General features: G+C 43.5%; 1 protein-coding gene across 1 annotated transcript in view; it reads right to left on the bottom strand.

The window, feature by feature from the left end:
* SYN3 (synapsin III) overlaps positions 1-19,825 on the bottom strand; it is a 212,324-nt gene that overhangs the window by 145,906 nt on the left and 46,593 nt on the right. Inside the window, exons 5-6 of the mRNA XM_021386408.1 lie at positions 13,943-14,034; positions 557-713 (exon numbers count right to left, since the gene is read on the bottom strand). Of these exons, the coding sequence (XP_021242083.1) occupies positions 557-713; positions 13,943-14,034 (249 nt within the window). The remainder of the gene's footprint in view (positions 1-556; positions 714-13,942; positions 14,035-19,825) is intronic.

Here is a 19,825-nt window from a genome sequence, read left to right as displayed (position 1 = left end):
CTTGATATTACTTGGGCATACGAATGAGTAGTACTGATGTTTCTTTGAGCACTCCACATTGAATTCCTATGGTGGTTCAGATAGTGGTTTCAGCACTAGAGAAGTCAATTCCTATGAAAGAATCTCAGAAGCTGAGTCTGGTGCTTGTAATGCTATAATGTGATGGATAGTACAGCAATAGCAACAGGGTGGCATAATGCTATGCCGCAGCAAACGACAACAAGCCCAAATGTAGCAGCTGTAGACACAGAAACAAAAGAAGAAAAACTACTTACCTTAGGAAGACCTCCAGGAAGCAGGGATCTTCAGAGAAATACCCTCTCCTTCACTGCCAAACCTTAAATGAGGTCTGGGAAGGGGTGAATCCTGGCTCCACCTCTTCCAGTCACTCAGGTGCATTGCATGCACCTGAGCTCCCCTGGGTTTGCCCTGCCTTCCCACCAGGTGCTCAATCACTGGTTCAGGCCGTGACTTAGCATTTCTGCTACAGTGCTCTATGGGTATGAGGTATCTACTTTGCAGTGCTGATGGCTAGTAGAGCTGAATCATCACTTACCACCCATGGTTTGCTGCAGAAGTTGTAGATAGAGTAGAGGGAGTTGACCGTGTGGATGCCACCATACTGGAGACCGATGACGAGGCTGCGGAAGTCCTCTCCTAATGCCATGCTGTAGGCATGCTGTCGGATCAGGACAAAATCAGGCCTGAAGGACCTTGAAGAGAGCAGAGGAATAACACTACTTTCCACACTCGGCAACACTTCCAGCCTCTCCCTGATTCTTCTCTGCTTTTCCCCTTTAATTTTCATTAATGTATGCTGTCACCTTCAGGCCTCTCCTCATGTGTTGCTTGTGTTAGAAGGTAACAAAACAAACAAAAAAACCCTAGTCTTAATGGAAAAAAAAAGCAAAAATCCAACATAGCTGCAAGTATGAGAGTGTAGGAAGAGGTCAAACGGATCTGCTGCAGTTTCCATGTCACTGAGGCATGCACAGGAACAAGGCACATGTGGGAGCCAAGGGTCATAAATCCACTGGTGGGGGGATTCTCTTTTCTTTCAAAAAGCTTGGCCGTATTTGGCAAGCTCATTGCAATGTGCTACACAGATGAGGGAGCAAATTTGTTTCCTGACGATTGAACTCGATATTGAAGCAATGCCCAGTGGGTGGGAAGATCATGAGGGATTTCAAAAAGCTATTGTACACATCCATGCATTAACATACATTCCCCCTTTAATCAGTTCACTACACAAGCAGCACATCCCAGGCTCTTATGGCTGTGAGTCAACAAATAAAGGGCAGGCATGATAATGTAATTAATCAAATAAGCAGAGTCCAGAGCAGAATCCAGCGCTGTGATTCATGGCGCGGACTTCCACAATATTATTTAGCAAGTCTGGCGCTGGGACTCCTATGGTTCAACAGCAGCAACTCTCAGCAAATCAACAGAAAAGTGAGTCCTTTTCTAGGTAAGCCAAGAGGATGCAGATTTGCTTGCAAACAGTCAGAAATCATTCCTTGTTGATGCTGTGTCTTTAGAGCCATACAGAAATCTCTGGAAACAGCAACTGGAAAGAAACAGTTTCCAGAATGGAGCTCAGCAGTTCATTCTTGAAGGCATTGAAGGGTCTTTTCCTCTGAAATGGGGGATTATTTTATACTTTAACAAAGGTTGCATCAAGGACATTGGAAAAAATTCCATTCTGTATTAAAGTTTTTCAGAGAAATGAGCTCTTTAACCAGGTCCCATTACCTCACTACCCTCGAACATTTTCCTTGCTAAGAAACTATAATTTCAATCCTTTGGATATATGAGCTGGAAATACTTTGGGTTTATGGTCCCTATTTATATTTCCATCATTTTGGCAGGAAAATCGGAGATGGTAAGTCTGGGCCAGATTGTGGCAACAAACTCTGTATACAGAACCCAGAGCAGCTTTGTTGTTTTAGAGCTGTTCTTTTTGTTTGTTGGCCTTGGGATTTTGTTCTTGCTCTAGGCATGGCAAGGAGCATGCTCTGCTTTTGTGCTGCAAGAGGCCAACTTTTGGAAATGTTGCGATTCCCTCCCATGGAGTATTTTAAACCCCAGCATGTTCCCTAATGTACTTGGCACCAAAGGTGGTGCTTTCCTCCAGCAATGAGATGCATAATGAGCATCAGGAGGGCTGTGCTATCACTGTGAAGCTGATTTATGGACCTCCCTGGTGTCAGTGAGGTTGAGGCAAGCACTGACTCCCTGCTGAGAAACAGCAAGCAAATCCAAATCTTGGAAAGCTTTGGCTGCTCCATTCTTCTGGACTTGCCATGTAGAAAGCAGCCTGGAGGCAGGCATAGGTCCTCAAGAGGGATTCAGCAGCTTCCTATGAACTAGACTCAATGTCTCCACTGAGTTGCTAAAACAGTTGCAGTGCCTATGTGGGTCAGGAGCTTCAGTCACATCCCTCCTTCATTTGGCTTACAGAGCAGATGAAGGAGGAACCAGTCCCACTTGGCACTCAAGTCTTTCCCCAGACTTGACTTAGGGAATGACAGTTGCTGTAGCCACACATATAGTGGTCAAGGCTGCTGCTCTGCTCTCCCCAGAGGAATCATAAAATCATTACTGTTGGAAAAGACCAACCATCTAGCCCGTCCCCACCATGCCCACTATGTCCGTCAGTGCCACATTCACAGGGATCTTGAACACCTCCAGGGACGGTGACTCCATCACTTCCCCAGACAGCCTGTGCCAGTGCAGCACCACTCTTTTGGAGGAGTTTTTCCTAATATCCAACCTGGTTTTGCCCTTGAACATCTCCCCAGCACCTCAGACTGTGCACGTGGTGCCATGATGGGAAGGAAGCCTGTAAGGAAGCATCACCCGCTGAGGGGAGAACACAGCGGCTGGGAAGCTGCCTTTAGCAGCTTTAGTTCTGCCAGCCAAAACCTTAGAAAAAAGCTCTTGTCTTTTCAGATCCTGGCAAAGGAAGAGCTTTTCAGCTTAGAAGATGGACACAAGAATACAGAATAGAAGTAGAAAAGCCCATTCTCAAGCTCTGCATCGTGTAGGAAGGCAAGACACTCTTTCACACAGCAGATGAGGAGTGAATCTCTAAAGTGAAGGTGGGTGCTGAATCTCTCTTTTGCACCATGGGACAATGATGATGTTCCCATGGATACTGAGAACAGGGCAGAGGAGTGCAGGGTCTGGGACTAGCTGAGAATAAACATCAGCCAGAGAGCCCGGAGCCTGTAGATGTCTGTAAAGTGAAAGCCGAAACCAGTGGCAAAATGTGAGACGAGGGGCTAGAAAGTATAGCAGGCAGTAAAAGGAAAATAAATAATCACGGTAGGAGCGTCAGTGCGAAAACTGAGTAATGGGAGTACAAGTGAAATGCAGAGAAAAGGGCTTAATTGCTTCACACAAGAGCATTCCTGCTCTTCTGTAGATTACTTTTGCAAGCTACTCCTCATTCTTGGAGTATAAATCTTTAACATAGCGAGTCTTGGATTTGGAAAAAACAATAGTATAACTATTTTCTTTGCTAGTTCAAACCAACCAAATAACATCTCACATGACAGAAAACTCAGAACCTTGGCAGAAAGACAGGTTAGGCAGAAGTCCCACGTTTAAAACACCGCTGCCAAAACCACTGGGAGAGCCAAACTCAGTAGCACCTCCTGTACTGAGGTCCTAAGCACCCCAGCCCATCAGGTCTAGGAGAGCAATGGCAGGAACATGAGCCCTTTGTCTTCACCTGTTCTGTCCAGCCTGCGTTCAGATGACCGTTGATAGTGATTGGTGATATGTAGACAGTTGGACTGGATGATCTTAGAGGTCTTTTCCAATCTTGGTGATTCTATGGCTCTATGAAATAACTAGTGAGAATTCATTTTCCTCTGGAATGGAAACGAGCAATCCTTTCAATTCCCGTGGCTGCAGGCTCTGATGGATGGCACAGCCACAGATGGCACAAGCCTGTCAATGGTGCACAACAGGATTGGCCACCCCTTGGGAGAAGCAGCTCTCACAGGTACCCATGACTCTTTCTCCCTTTACAGTGGTTGCTTCCTTGTCCCAGAAGCTAGCCACAGACCATGGCAACCACTCAGCTTGCCTCTCCTCCTGGTAATTGATAACAGATAGCAATTGTCAAAGTTAGTTACTTTGGATGATGATAAGTGTCTGGGATGGAAGCTGCTGGTGCTGGCAATCCTGAGCCTAGACTCTGATGCAGCTGTGTGAGATGCTAGTTTCATTTAACAAACTCTCTATAAAACTCATTCCAATGTACTTTGAAGTTTTCTTTCTTTCTTAGTGGTAAAACTGTACTTCAGAGACCAATCCAAGTATAAAGCCTGGATCCAAAGTACCGAATGCTTCAAAGGAAGGAAGAGATCTGACTGCAGAATATGATTTCTTAGGTTGGACTCGTGTACTCTTAAATTTGTGACAGCATCATCTGTCTCGATGATGGTGTCATCAGAAGTGAGGGAACATAATTTAAGAGATCACTGATGATGACTATGGATGTTAAACATCCCAGGAGCAGCAGCTGATATCCTGGTGACTCCGGGTCTAACTTCTTGAGCAATAAGAGGAAGAATCAGCTCTGAACACTAACGTTTCTCTGCAGAAAACAAGTCTCCAGCCACTGTGAATGGATAGAGAAGAGATGATGGCAGCAAATCCTGCTGGAAGGTTTTGTGCCTTAAGTAGATTTCCTATTTCCTATTTCTGATTATAGACAGGAATCTAGCTTGTTTCCTGGCCCTTCAGCTGTTCTCTCCGAAGCACAAAGAGCTTCACGGGCATGAAGAAAGAACATACAAGAATAGATGATGTTGTCAAAATACCCTTTAAGAATCCCTTCCATCTCCCACCGTGAACAGTCATCTGCAGCTGACTCAGATACCTCAGCACCATGATGTGTTCAGAGCAACTTTTGCCTGTGCTCTGGGAGAAGGATGCTCTCTTTCTTAAAGAGTGCCTGTCTTAAGAGGGACTTCATATCAAAAGGAAAAGATCTTCCTTGGAATCTGATGGAGGGCATCCTTATTTCAGGGTCTGCCACTTCTCTGTTATTCAAAAAGACTTGACTGAATTTTCTGACACTTCCTACTAATGAACACATTTTTGACTAAGTTCTCTTCTACAGCCTTCCCATCAGCTTGGCATGCCATGGAGAGGAAGAAAAGTGTGTAATTATGCAATATGATACAACAAGTTTTACATTACTAGGAATTAATGGAGCCTTCAGCAAGCTTCAGTGGCTCAAGTCCAAACGCTAAGTGACTGCAACTACCTGAGAAGTGCAGTAATCCCTCCAAATATGCAGTGCCTCAGGTATCTGAGAGCTAGCCTAAAATGGCATTTATGAATAGGAACAAGTGGTTTATTTATTTATTGATTTATTATTGCTTTACCTGCGTGTTAATGGTATCAACTTACTGAAAAGTAATAAGAAATCTATGACATTTTCGCCTACTTGTATGTTAATGTTATATTAGATGTTATGATGCAATGGGTCATTTGCTAATAAAAAAATCTCTTTCAGTCTTAACCTCATGATGTCACTTTCCACAGAAGGAAGTAAACCTTGCTGAAGTTATTCAGAGAAATAATGAACGTGAGATTAGGCAGAGTTGGTTCCTCAGAAACAAGAAAGAAACACAGAATAGAGACAGGCCTGACTTCACTGGGCTGAAGGAGAGGAACATGTGGTTTTTTGGGACAGTGTAATCAAGAAATGTCTTGGAGAAAACCATGTGAATTGGAGGAGATCAGTGTAGAAAAAGCATCAGGAAACAGGAATCATGGTTACAGTAGGACCACTACCTGTTTATACAGATGAGGACACCTTGGAAGAGGCTCTGATTTGCTACTCAGGAACAGGCCAATAGTTAATGAGCCATAAAATCGGATGTCATACACTCTCCAACCTTTACTGTTGCAATCTCTGAAGTCTGTTACATGTTTTACTTGAATACTGATTGACCTTGACAAAGAAAAGCATGAAGACCCTGTTAATGTCTCAGGGAAATAACCACACTTGTCAGGAGCAGCTTGCCTTTAAAACACTTGTGAACCAAAGCTTTCACAGAAGGTGATCCTGGTACTTTCCAACAGCACAGATTAAAGTCATAGCATAATTTAGGTCAGAGAGGATCTCTGGAGATCATCTAGTCCAACACCCTGCTCATTGAAGGGCAATATTTAAAGTTACATGAGGTTGATTAAGGTCTTGTCTCAGCAAATTTTGAATATTTTTTTGAATATTCCCAAGGATGAAGATCCCCTGGGACTTATTCCAGTATTTTACCAATCATTTTGATGACCTTTCAGTCAACTTCACTCTAGTCTGTCAGTGTCTTTTTTAGACTGGAGGGTGCTTACAGCTGGACACTGTACTCCAGATGTGAACAGTGTCTTATTAGCTACACCCTTGCTACTACTGCCCAATGAGCCATTGGGATACTTCACCACTAAGGAACTAGTGGCTCACTAGCCCACTAGGGCTCCCCACCCTCCAACTTGCTGCCACCCATGAGCTTGCTGAGATTGCACTCTGTCCAAGCAGCAGTCTGTTAATGAGGCTCCAACTCGACTAGTAATGTGCAGGTGCAGCATGACTTTGCCCTTAACATCTCCATTTGTCCTTCCCTGGATGAAACCATAGTAAAAACCCATGCAGAAGGGAGACAAATTAAGGCAGAATTGAAAAAAAATAACTGATCAAGACTGAAACAATCTACAACAGCCCTTAATCATTCCAGTGTTCAGTCCAGGATTAACTAATTAATGAGTGTTCTAGGCCCTGGCAGCACTTTCTTACCGGAAAGAATTACTGTAAATGTGAAAGGGGCCAGGGAACAGTTTAGTCTCGGAGATGCTCCCCACCCCTGTCTGCTCAGAGTGACTTTTGCTTTCTGGCAGCTGCCTGCAGGCCAAATGTTTTCCCAATAACTGTCAGCATCCTGCCTGCATGTCGGATGGGTGCCAGCTGCCAGGGAGGTGAAAGGAGACATTATTCATGTGGGAGATCAGTAAGCCCCAGTGGGAGAAGCAGGCCTCCAAGCAGCTGGTCAACAGCAGGAGCTGAGATGGAGGCAACTGAGAATAAATAAGCAAGCACACCCCAACTTCTCTGCTCTTTGTTAGCTCCGGCTTAAAATAGAGGAGGGGGGCAGGCAGGTGAGGAGTAAGGAGGTACTATCTTCACCCACATAAAAATCATTTTTCTATTTGTAAGCATTTATTGGAGGTGTTGAATTGATTCATGTGTGACTGCAGCTCGCCAGGGTCTACTTATTTCTTTGTGCCAGCCCATTATCTCTGCAGAATACTTCAGTGAGGGAAATGGCCATTTGGGAGTTTGGTGTTTTGTCTTTCTGAGAGTCCCCCAGTTAAATCAAGTATTAAATTTTAAAAGGTAGGGGCCACATAGAGCCTAGGGTTCTTTTTTGGCACAAACTTTCTGGAAGGCAAGAATCTGGGCGGTGACCTACAACCTACTGATATGTTCTACGCCAGCATCCAGGTCCAGTAGCTACTGCCATGACCTCCCTGGATATTCTCCCAGTAGAAGAACTGTGAGGAATCACCAGCTCTCAGGAGTGAATAGTCTACAAGAGACAAGAAAATATCCACCTCCTAGCCATGTGCAGCTGTCATGGTTTTATGATTTCTGTTATTGGTATTCCACATCACAACATCATGTAGAACACTGGGAGTTAAAGTGTTAACACTCCAGTTCCATGGATTGTCCGTAGTTCTGGGTACCTGTCTCAGAAGAGAAGAGATGAACTACAGCTCCCAGGAGACTTTGTTATTACAGTTTCCATTTTCTGTTCAGAGAGAAAGATAAAATTGACTGGGAGCCCATCTCCCTGTCTTCCCCACTCTCCCTTTCTCAGGGTGTGGGTCTGTGGGTCCCTCCTCATTAGTCATGGAAGTAGGCCAAACCAGGCCAGAACTTTGACAAGCTACTGTGTGGTGAGAAAACACAGCTTCTGTGGAGCAGAAAACTCAAATGTCTCTTTCAGAGAGCAGTTTATCAGTGGCCTGGTTGTGCAGGTGAACCCACTGTGATGGGAGGTGTTGCATTAGAAAGGTGACAATAAAGAGCCTTGCATCCTGAAGCAGCAGACTCTTTTTAGCCAGAGTACACATCTCCTGGGCTTTACAAGTGCTGAATAGCAGGGAAGTGCCTGCTGCTGGGATGGCCAGCTTCATCCCTGATTCCCCCATGCAAAAGGATTTGTTTCCTCATGCTGCTGCTGTACTTCATCTTTTTCCCAAAGTTCCCTTTGGGAAAAAAAAGCACTTTGGGATCTTGGTCTATGTGAGATGGTAATTCAACAGCCCAATGACCTGTTATCAGTGCATAGAGCTTAGTATAAACACTGAATAGCTGAAACCAATGGGAAAGTCAGTGTTAATTAAAGGAACAAATGGAGGAAACAGCATTCATGACCTCGCTACAGCTGCGAGTAATGAAGGCATAGCACCCAGGATGAGCTGTATGAGACACACATGTTTAGAATCATAGAATCCTTAGAGTTGGAAGAGACCTTCAAAGGCCACTACTCCAACTCCCCTGCAATGAACAGGCACACCACAGCTAGATCAGGCTGCCCAGGGCCTGATCCAGCCTTGCCTTGAAAGTCTCCAGGGACAGGGCATCCATCACAACTCTGGGCAACCTGTTCCAGTGCCTCACTACCCTTATTGTAGAAAACCTTTTTCTTATATCCAACCTAAATCTCCCCTCTTTAAGCTTGAAGCCATTTTCCCTTGTTCAGTCATCACAGACCCTGCTAAAGAGTCTGTTCCCTTCTTTCCTGCAGCTCCCCTTTAGACACTGAAAGGCTGCTATCAGGTCACCTTGGAGCCTTCTCTTCTCCAGACTGAACAGCTCCAGCTCTCTCAGCATGTCCTCATAGGAGAGGTGTTCCATCCCTTGGATCATTTTTGTGGCCCTCCTCTGGATGCACTCCAGCAGGCCCATGTCTCTCCTGTACTGAGGACTCCACATCTGGACTCAGTACTCCAGATGAAGCCTCATCAGCGCAGAGTAGAGGGGCAGGATCTATCTTCCTTGACCTGTTGGCCATGCTTCTTTTGATGCAGCCCAGAATCCGGTTGGCTTTCTGTGCTGAGAGGGCACATTGGTGGCTAATGTCCAACTTCCCATCCACCAGCACCTCCAGGTCTTTTTCAGCAGGGCTGCGCTCAATCCTTTCATCCCTTAGCTTGTATTGGCAATGGATATTGCCTCGACCCAGGTGCAAGACTTTGCACTTGGATTTGTGGAATCTCATGAGGTTCACCTGCATCCACTGCTCAAGCCTGTCTAGGTCTCTCTGGATGGCATCCCATCCCTCAGGTGTGTCGACTGCATCCCACAGCTTGGTGTTGTCAGCAAACTTACTGAGGGTGCACTTGGCTCCAGTGTCAATATCACTGATGAAGATATTAAAGAATGTTGGTCCCAGTGCTGACCCCTTGGGGACATCACTCATCACTGATCTCCATCCAGACTTTGAGCCATTGACCACCACTTTCTGGACTCCATCCTGCATTCAGTTCCTCATCCATTGAACAGTCCACCCACGAAATCCATATCTTTCCAATTTGGAGAGAAGGATGTTGCAGGGTACTGCGTCAAAGGCCTTATTGGAGTCGAGATATATGACATCAGTGGCTCTTCCCTTGTCCACTGATGCAGTACACTATCATAAAAGGCCACTAGGTTGGTAAAGCAGGATTTGCCCATGGTGAAGCCATGCTGGTTCTCCTGTATCACCTTCCTGTCTTCCATGTGCCTTAGCATAGCTTCCAGGAGGACCTGCTCCACGATCTTTCCAGGCACAGAGGTGAGACTGACAGGCTGGTAGTTCCCAAGGTCACCTTTTTATCCTTCTTAAAATGGGTATGATGTTGCCTTTTTTCCAGTCACCACAGACTTCACCTGATTTCCATGACTTTTCAAATATCATTGAGAGTGGCTTGATGACTACATTAACTAATTCCCTCAGGATTCTGGGGCACATCTCATCAAGACCCATTTTACATTGAGCGGTCACATTCAGGCGAGGCCTGAATGATTAAATGACACCCCATGGCAGGAATCCTTCCCATAGAAAGGGTTTGTCCCATGTGCTTGGCTTATCTTTGCTTCTCTGTGTGTTTTGTCATTCCTTTCCACTTTCCAGGGCCATTGCTCCATACAGGGCTTCCTCTTTCAGATAATGGGCATCTCTTGGTCCATTAGCTGTTGCACTGTGGTGCTACAGTGAGGTCTGCAACAGGACATCGCGGTGGTAGGTCCCATGTAGAAATACCAAATGTGCTTTTTGCCCTGGATGATCAGCTCTAATGGCAAAAGAGCCAGCTCCACAGGGAGACAGGAGATGAGAGCAGTCTGGTCCATGATTAATTTACATCTTTAACAGTCTGAAATGCTCTCAGAGACATTAGTATTCCCTACATAAGAAAACTGTCCAGATTTCCAACATATCCCTGCCTTAGTCCCACCTCTACTGGAATTAATAGCTGAAGCCTTGTAAAGCCCAAAAGGCAAACAGAGAACTGTGTTTAATCTAATGCAGAGGCTGAGATCATAGTTTAGTAGTTTAAGTGTTGTCAGAAGCAGAGACAGCTCAAATTCTCATTTATACTGAGACACTTCTATAATAGCCTCGAAGTATAAATGCACCTCAGAATGGGTGTAGTGCCAGCACTGACAGACTCTTTGCACTATGGAAATGTTGGTAAAAAAGGCCCTTCAGGGAAATGAAGAACAAATGGAAACAAAAATCCCACTCTTTACATCTGAACTCAGTAGAGACAACACAACCTAAGAGCTTTCTAAGGTACGTTAGACTCCAGACAGTTTATTATGAGTGTGTGTGTGTGCACGTGTGTTTGTAGATATGTAAAATAGGAAGTTGTGGATGTTCTGGAAAGATCCACCCAAATGATTTAGAAGCAGGCATCACCCGTGCTTAGTTTTTTTCACCCTGCTTAATTACTTCACAATGATCCATTCATTGCACCCAGGAAGGCTGCCCTTTCTCTGTTGAAGGGGTCACTCTTTCCAAGTCAGTGAGAGATCTTCTGGGATGAATAAGTGCCATCTCCCATTTCCTATATTTGAGATTTCACTGGGGAATCTCTGATGCCAACTGTACCCAAAGAAGTGCTGGGCTAGCAAGGACCAAGGCATAAGAGGTTCCTCTGGCTGAGCCCTGAGTGCCCTGCTCACCCCTCTGCTCTGTCCCCCACCAAGACGCAAGGGGCAGGAGGGAAGTGGTGGAAAATGCATGAGACATTCCACCACAAGCTCTTTGTTTTCTAACTATGAGTAGAGCATGCTGAATGGAGGGCTGATGGAGCCATTGCATACTGTAGAGGAAATGGCTCAGGGAAACACATGCAATTTTGCAGATTTGTAAGATAATATCCTCTATCTCCAGCACCACATTTCAGTGAGACTGTCTCAATCATTCTCTACTACAAATGGGCAGAACTTAATAGATACACAAAGGAGTTTTGTTGCTGCAAAATTAAACACTGGGAGCCACTTTTTTTTACTAAAATTAAGCAAGAAAAGTAATGCCTGCCTTCAGTTATGTTGTTTGCAAACGTGCTAGTAGTTTCTTGTTTAAAGATACACAGGCTAGTAGTCATAGAGCTCTATATACTACCAGTTCCTTGCTCTTTTCAATTGACAATAATGCTTATACCTTCTCAACAAAAAAATTATCTTTCAGGTAAAAGAGCCACAGCCCTTTGCTTGTGCAGCTCACATCAGTTGGCACAGGGTGTAAGAGAATGACTTAAATTCAAGGAGGCAGAAAGGATCAAGAGATCAGCAAGGAAAGAGCTTTCATTTTAACGTATGATAGGAAGTCTCCAGTCTAAAGAAAGAATTAGGAGATCTGCTGCAGTATGACATAATTTAGTAGGCTAAGAGTTCAACTAACATTATACAAGACTGGAGAGAAAATCCCAGTAGTTACTTTAATATTATTATTACTATTATTATAAATAATAACAGCAAAAGTGTTTATTGTTTCATTGATTTAAAATCTACTGGCTTGCAATGTACTTAGTATTTTAGACCAATCTGCCACCTCTCTGTGCTTCCAGAGGTTACAGCATCGACAGTAGCTTGGTGTGTTGAAATGCAATACACATCTCTACACAAGCAGAGGCAAATCCTCCTCTTCTAAAGGCATTTATAGATGTAAACACAAAAAGCTGAACTGCTGCCACTCACAAAAAAATTACATTTCTATGTATATAAATACATACTTCATATATAAATAGTCACAGGAGGCTAGTTGTTATGTACGTACATGTACCACAAGCAGAAACATGAACTCTATGCTTCAGACACTCCTGTGAAATAAATTTTGTCTTCAGTTTCAGTTTAATATCTGATGAACTTTCTAACAGACATACAAATGGCTTTGGGAGGAAAAGCATGGGAATGAAAATGAAGATGTGATCAACCTAGGAAATGGTTCTTGGGAAACCTTCCAGCGTTGTGAGCAAGTGAACAAAAGAGCACATTAGTGAGGTGCACCGTCTGATGGATGCTTCAGCGGTAGGTTCACAGGACGTATGCTGTCTTTAACTGAGAAACAGACATTCATGGGCTGAGAGAAAGCAAATGGATATAACAGACTTGACATTTACAGTTTTTAGCAGACACTCCTGAAACTGTGCCAAAGAAAGAATGGAGACTTGTGGACATTCTAAGAGATGTCAAGGCCTGTAATGAACTGATGGACCGCAGTCACAGCTAAATGACAGTGATAAGCACTGTTTTGGAAATGTTGTCCAAAGAAATGAAACTGAGCTCAGAACTGTCAGAATCACCATTATTCATATGCTCTAATAATCCCTTTCAAAAATCTCCCTGCATAATATCTTACATATTTGTATCTCTATTACTGAACAAGAAGCAAATAAACAAAAGTGTCAATTAAATGTGTGAACATTATTAAATTTCAAGATGCTACATACACCAAAAAGTGCAAAAGAAATGTAGAAAAAGAAGTAGGGAGGCTAGGAAAATATATTGGGAATGGCAATGAGATTTCAATCAAATAAGGAAAAGCTTTTGTATCAAAAATGAAATATAGAGTTGAAAGTTTTAATGACAGAAACTAATAAAGATATAGGCTTGGGAATAATAAAGTGGAAGGTAATATCAATGCTCTGTAAACAGAAGCATTTTTCCATCATATGCAAATATGACTTCTTACACTGCTCTTTCTGTAGCACCAGTAAGCACGAGTCAAAACTGTAGGCACCCTGGTGTCCTAAAGAAAATAAGTAATGCTTTGGGAAAGTGAACTGGACATGTGATTGGGAAAGCATTCCTCAGGAAGAGTCTTTGTTTACAGTGACTGCAAATTATGAAGTAATGTTAGCAGGGAAAATCATCACCAAATAGAGATAAGGTATTACCTGTGAGATATACATTAGTGCAAGGCTAAAACATGCGGAATCTCATGCAAAAAAGGTGAGATTTAAGGGGAAAATTGGGATGAGAAGACACATTCATAGAAGGATCTAACACAGGTAGACTCATGAATGCAAAGTACTGTTTACAGTGAAGGATGGTTGGCACAACCGGAGAGATAAATTAACAGAAATGAAGATTAATCATCTGTCCCATTATTAGGAGATGTAAGGCTAAAAAGAAACTAAAAATGAGGGATGAAGGAGCTAGACTGGAAGCAATGACTGGATGGCATAATGTGCAATTGAGACCTGGTACAAAACCACCAGTATCAAGTCACACTTTCCATCTCTTTTGGGAAACCTCAAAATCATCAGGACTATGTTGTTCTCCTTCAGACACTGGCCAGAGCCTGAGATCATCCTGCTTGCTCCAAGATCTCTCCAGAAAACACAATTTTCAAGAAAAATTGTTACTCCTCACCTTACCACCTTGGTGCCATTCCTCATGACCTGCATGTCCACCATGCAGCCACCAGTGACATAAGCAGCCAGGTTCAGCTCGGAGAACTCAGCCTGGAGTGGAGCAAAAGGACAGAGTGTTATTGAAGGGCAGCAGAGACATAAACTCACCGACAGCGAATTGTCTTTCTTATTTTTATTTTTTCCCATGAGGCAATGAGAGATCCAGTTCCATCTGATTTGCCCCAGAGAAGCTGCAGAAATATTTATGTGTCCCACACTTGAGGTGCGCAAGTTTACAGGATTAGGCATATTGCAGTAGTAAGTACTGAAGGAATTAAGAATAAGCAAGATGAAAAACACATACAGGAAAGAGTGAAAATAATAATAAAAAGAGGTAAGGTCATTTGAATTCAAATTCCAAATTTCCACTTGGAAACATTCATTTAGAATTATGTCTGAGTTGGCTGCTGTGCTGCTGGCCAGCCATAAACCTAATACAAAAGGTTTAAACCTCCTTAAATAGCTATAAATCCTCATTATGCTGTAGGAAAGTGATAAGCAGATGCATCCACATGGTGCAGTTATGAGGATTTTAACTCTTAAAGGATTAGAAAAAAGCAGGTGGGCTGTTAACAGTACTGCTCAGTTATTAAAGCACTTTATCTTCTAAAAGAGGTGCAACTTACAAGTCTGGGAAGGTTGGCAAAGAATATTGAAGCTGTGGGGAGCAAAAGGCAAATGTGCACCAGGTGATTCTGACTGCGGAGGGTGTCAGTGAAAGTTAAGACACAAATCACAGTGATTAACGGGGCGAGAGGTGTGATGACCTGTGGTGTGGCAGCTGGCTGTGCTCCCACCAGGCAGGAGTGCCAGCAAGCCTTGGGGGGTTCAAGCTATTTGGAGCAGGAGGAGGATGTTGGGTTTGGCTGCTCTGCACAAGGCTTGGGCTCCAAACCCTAAACCTGTCCTTTATGAGCGAGTGAGTAGACCTTAGACTTGCATAATCTGTAAATTTAGTGTCCTCATTGGTGGACCATGCAATGTCTTGCTTTCCATCACGATGCAAACATACCCTCATGGATCCAGAATCCTATATTAAACTATTGGGTTTGCCTACTCAAGCTGAGGTTTGCCTGTATATATAAATAATCAGACTTCAGTTTTCCAGACAGAAAGTTGTATTTGTTTGTATTTGTTTTTTTCTCTTTCAACAGATTTTTTTTCCCCTTCTCACTAATGAATTTCTTTCAGAATTAGTATTGTGGAGACTGGGCAGCAGTAAAATCATCTTCTAACCTGTGGCTACTTAACATCTGAGCGCTTACGTGGTATTGCTAATCCTTGTGATTTTATTGAGATCCTTGTAGTATTTAATATTCTTCTGATATTTCTCCTACTTGGAACTGGAAGATAGTGCCAGGAACAACTTTCACACAGAAGAAAACCCACCAAAAATAATAAAAAAGAAAAAAAAAAAAACATGTTTTGTCCTCATGGAAAAAGCTTGTAGATGGAGAACCGGTGCACCTGTAAAGATTTGTAGGCCAGACGAAAAATAAAGAAATCACTTCCAACTTTCATTTTTTATAATCCGTGTAATTTTAAAGCAATGACTGTAGATTGGTGACCCGATGATGTAATGAAATTTCATGTCTGCAGCCCTGGGTAAACTTTTCAAAGCAACACCCTAACATGATCTTACATCATTGTAACTCCCAGTTATAAAGGAAGGAGGGGGAAAATTCCTGTTGCCAAGAATTAAATCCTACTTCATACACACACACACACACACACACACACACACAGGTAGTGGCTTATGAGATTTGCTGGCCTTCTCTTATGAGATAGCATGGCTCTGCTTGGGCTGCAGCCACACCACTTAGGTTAGCTGATCTTCAGTGATTATAATGGGTCAGAGAGAAGAAAATATGTATTTCCAAAATTCAGCTGCACTTAATATGCTTGAAAATCTCAATAGATAAAGTGAGTGGGGAGTTCACCTTGAGCAAATTCAAGGTGAGGAGATGCCTTCGGTACTATCTGTAATGTATCCAGGGTGTCTATGTGAGTGCAACATAGCACACCTGCTGGCTAGCTTACACGTGGGCTTGGTAAACTGGGGAAAGGAAAGGATGGGTTTCCCACCTCTGTGGCTGTGTATGCCTCAGAGAGGTCCCACTCAGAGTGTTACTTTGCACCTACAGCTTATGCAGCTGAGGGACATGTCATCCAACATGAAAGCCAGGTCTAGAGGGGGAAGTTTTTGGCCTGTGTTTTCATGGTTTTTATGCTGTTCTTCCAACGTGGTTTTGTTCTAAAGAACTTAACATTTGGATTTGCCAGGAGTGAAAATGGGCATTCCTCATTTGATGGCAGGCATATACAGCCAAACTAAGTCAGCCTGACAGGCGTTGTTCCATGGCAGTCAGACCAAACAAAGCCATGTTCAGACACCTGACATCCAAACAGGCTTGAGAACCCTCTGAGCTGGTAACTACTTCATACCAAACTGCCAGGACCGATTTCAGGCCTGTTTATGTCAAGAGCCAGAAGAAAGGGAGAAATTCTCTTTGGCAACCATTGTACTGGGCACCCTGGCAAGGATTAAGGAGCAGAGAAATGGTCTGCAGGCCTCTGCACAACCCCAGCCCTAAAACACTCTAATATACAACTACAGCTGAGTCCTAACCTTTCCCTGGCATCCAATTCTGCTTTAACGGACTAAGTTAAGGACCACTGCTGCTCTTGTGCAGCTGCTTTGTCCCATCTGACAGTCTGCTGCTAGCTGGCGTTTGGAAGAAGGCTGAACATTTCAGTCAGCAGAAATTGTTTCCTGTTGATTTTCCAGTGCTCCCTGTATTTTTAACCTTGTGGGTTTTGTAGCCTGATGACTTCCCCTGGCTGGGATTTTGAGTCTGAGATCATCCCCAGCCTGCTCTTACCTTGCAGACAAAGAAGCTTTTGAAAGCAGCCCATGCAGATAGTGACAGGTAACTGTGCACAGAACAGGAGAACGCAGCTCTCCATTGCCTTGTGGAGTCATTTGTGTTAGGACTCATCAAGTATAAGGCAGCAACACATTAGCCAGATGGTGCTTTATACTTGCTTTGCAAATGGTGCCAGTGGCTGCAAAAACATTTAGAGCGAGAGCGAACCACGTGTGACAAACGTGACACAACCCATTTTCAATGATAATGTAATACAGACTGTGAGTCTGGGAGTATATTTGTACCTTTGTGAGGCCCAGATTTGAGAGGACCGTTCTATTAAAAATGCCTTCTATTTCAGGTATTTGGAATCACAGATCTCTCCAGTTCACTTGGACTGAATCTCAAGTGATTCTCAGTTTCTCCCATTAGTGTCCTCTAGATACTGGAGATCTTTCTGTTGAGATATTTTAGGGTTTCTGTTTGCTGAGAATAAAACAAAGAGGCCATACGATTTAAAGATTCTTGGGATACATATGTTCAATCTAGATTTAAAATATTTTTCACAGAATGGCAGTACATTGGGTTGGAAGGACTTCAAGACATCACACAGATCATTTCTCCTTTCTAAGGCAGGATTAGTTCTACCTCAGCCATTGTGTGTAAATGCTACAGAACTTTTCTGTATCTTCCAGGGGCAAGGAGCCTCTTCAGACAATCTGTGCTTTAACAACCTTGGAAAGTTTTCCTGAAGTTTAACCTAAATTTCTCCTCTTGATTTATAAACCCACTGCAGAGGCTGAAGACTTACTGCTCAAAGCGTTACTCTTTCTTCTTTTATTTATTTATTTGTTTATCTTTCCTAGACAGAACAATCCCATTCCTGTAAGATTTTCTTGTAGGTGATGTTTAGCAACCCAGTGGTAAATGTTGCTGTCACTGGGTTCCCCTCTGCTGGGACCACAATATTCTCAGATTGTGACATCTCAAATTTGCCAGGGTGTTTTAACTGATACCTGATCATTGCCTTACAGAAGTGGCTTCTGTTCATGTGTTCCAGAATGGTGTTACACCCCAACCTTCTGCAAGGGAGTAGTGGTCTTCTGGGAGGCTGCTCTACTCCCTGACTGGGAGCACCATGGGGATCCCCAGCTCCCCTGTCTTCTTTGGCTCTCCCCTACCCACTGATGGTGGTCCACCACTCCAGCAGGTCTGGGAAGGCTGGTTTCCTTGGTCCTGTCTCTGTGTCAGTGAGACAAGATGCTCAGCATGCACACCCAAGCTGTGTGCCTGAGCTCCTTTTCTCCTACCCTATCCCCGCTGTGTGCACACACACTTGTGCACTTCAGGTCTGAGTCCTGACCTTGCCACATCCTTTCCTGTGGCCCTCCTGTTTCCAGCCTGCTGTCACTGGATGTCTGGAGCTCTGGGAATGAACTGACAAGGAGAGACGATTAATGTGGGATTAATTAAATACTAGGCAGGATCACAAGGGAGAGAGTCTGAGCAAGATGACTGCTGCTGTTCCATATTTTTTGTTCCCTCTACAGCCAACTCTCCACCTAGAAATCACCATCCATCTACCCAAAGATTCCTGACCAGTCTATTTGAGACTGTCTGTCTCATATCTCAAACAACTGTGGTACACAAACACCCTCTGACCAAAGCTCTCTGCTTTCCTAGACTTGCTCCTGAACCTCCTCACCAATTATCATTATGGATCTATTTTTCTCCCCCTGCCCTGTGACTTGAAATGCAGTCAGAGTAACAGGCTAGTTTGTGTCACGGCTCGGGCACTTGGGATGAGGAATTACTAATATCTAATCAAATCACATACATTCCTCAGTGGATTTTACGCTTTATTTTTTTGGTGGACCTTCCAATATGTATAAGGAAAGACAGACTTTGGCAGACGCCAGACTGCATTCCAGTAACAGCACATTTCACTACAACCATTACAAGCATTTCACGGGGGAGGCAAGCAGTCCCTAATCCCTGCACAGGCAGAAAAGCGAACAGATCATCTGGATGTGAGCAGGGGGGAGGACTAAGGCAGTACACACTTGATGCACGCATGCATGCAGAATTAGAGATTACTCACCAATTGATTCCCCATGTCTCTTTGCTGAGACATTGTCCCCTGGGGTGAACCCTGCCCCCACTACTGAGATTGTTACCTGGGAGAAAAGAATGGAGAGGGTCCAGCAGAGAGGGGGATGCTCCAGTGCACCTCTAAGGGGAACTGCTCCTGACAAGACTTGAATTCAGGATGCATGCTCCTAACCTACAGACAGTGGTGAAGGTCCCCATGCCTCAATTTGCATGAGAGCTGTTTGGAGCATTCACCCTGATGGCATTTGGAACCGCCTCTTAAATTTTCTTTTCAGAAATCATGTGACTGCCTGAAAATTGGAGTTCTAGTTAGTAGAAACACATTTCTAAACCTCTTGATCCCAGGATATGGGTCAAATGCACAAACTCTCTAAGCCTCCAAAAACAATTGGAAAATAATAAAAAAAAACCTTGAATATTTTATTTATTTAAGAAATTAATAATTTCAAGTCATTCTTCCTATTTTTCCAATTCCCTTTATTTGCGGTTTATGAATGCTTGTATGTGGCGAAGTTATGAGAACTGCTGTTACTGTTCTTGAACAGTTTTCTAGCTTTCAGTTGGAAAAAAAAAACAAACACCAAAATACCAACCCACAACTTTAAATATGTAATGAATAAAAATTGTACAGCTGTTTGAGGAGAGACTAATTCACACTGTCACACGTGGTCCTATCGAACTCTGCCTTTTGAAAGGACCACCTTATGCCACACATGAAAACATCGCTTTAGGACGAGAAGTACAATGGAAATAGAAGACATGATTTGTATTGCAATTATCTTCTGTGTGAGCCAAGTACAACTTTTTCCTGACAATGTTGCCAATGAAGTCATAATCTATACCACAATACTTTTCCAGAAGCA

This window comes from Numida meleagris, chromosome 1, assembly GCF_002078875.1.
Source record: "Numida meleagris isolate 19003 breed g44 Domestic line chromosome 1, NumMel1.0, whole genome shotgun sequence".
Classification (NCBI taxonomy): Eukaryota; Metazoa; Chordata; class Aves; order Galliformes; family Numididae; genus Numida; species Numida meleagris.
Note: the sequence above shows the minus strand (reverse complement) of the source record. Positions and strands in the feature narration are given on the sequence as shown.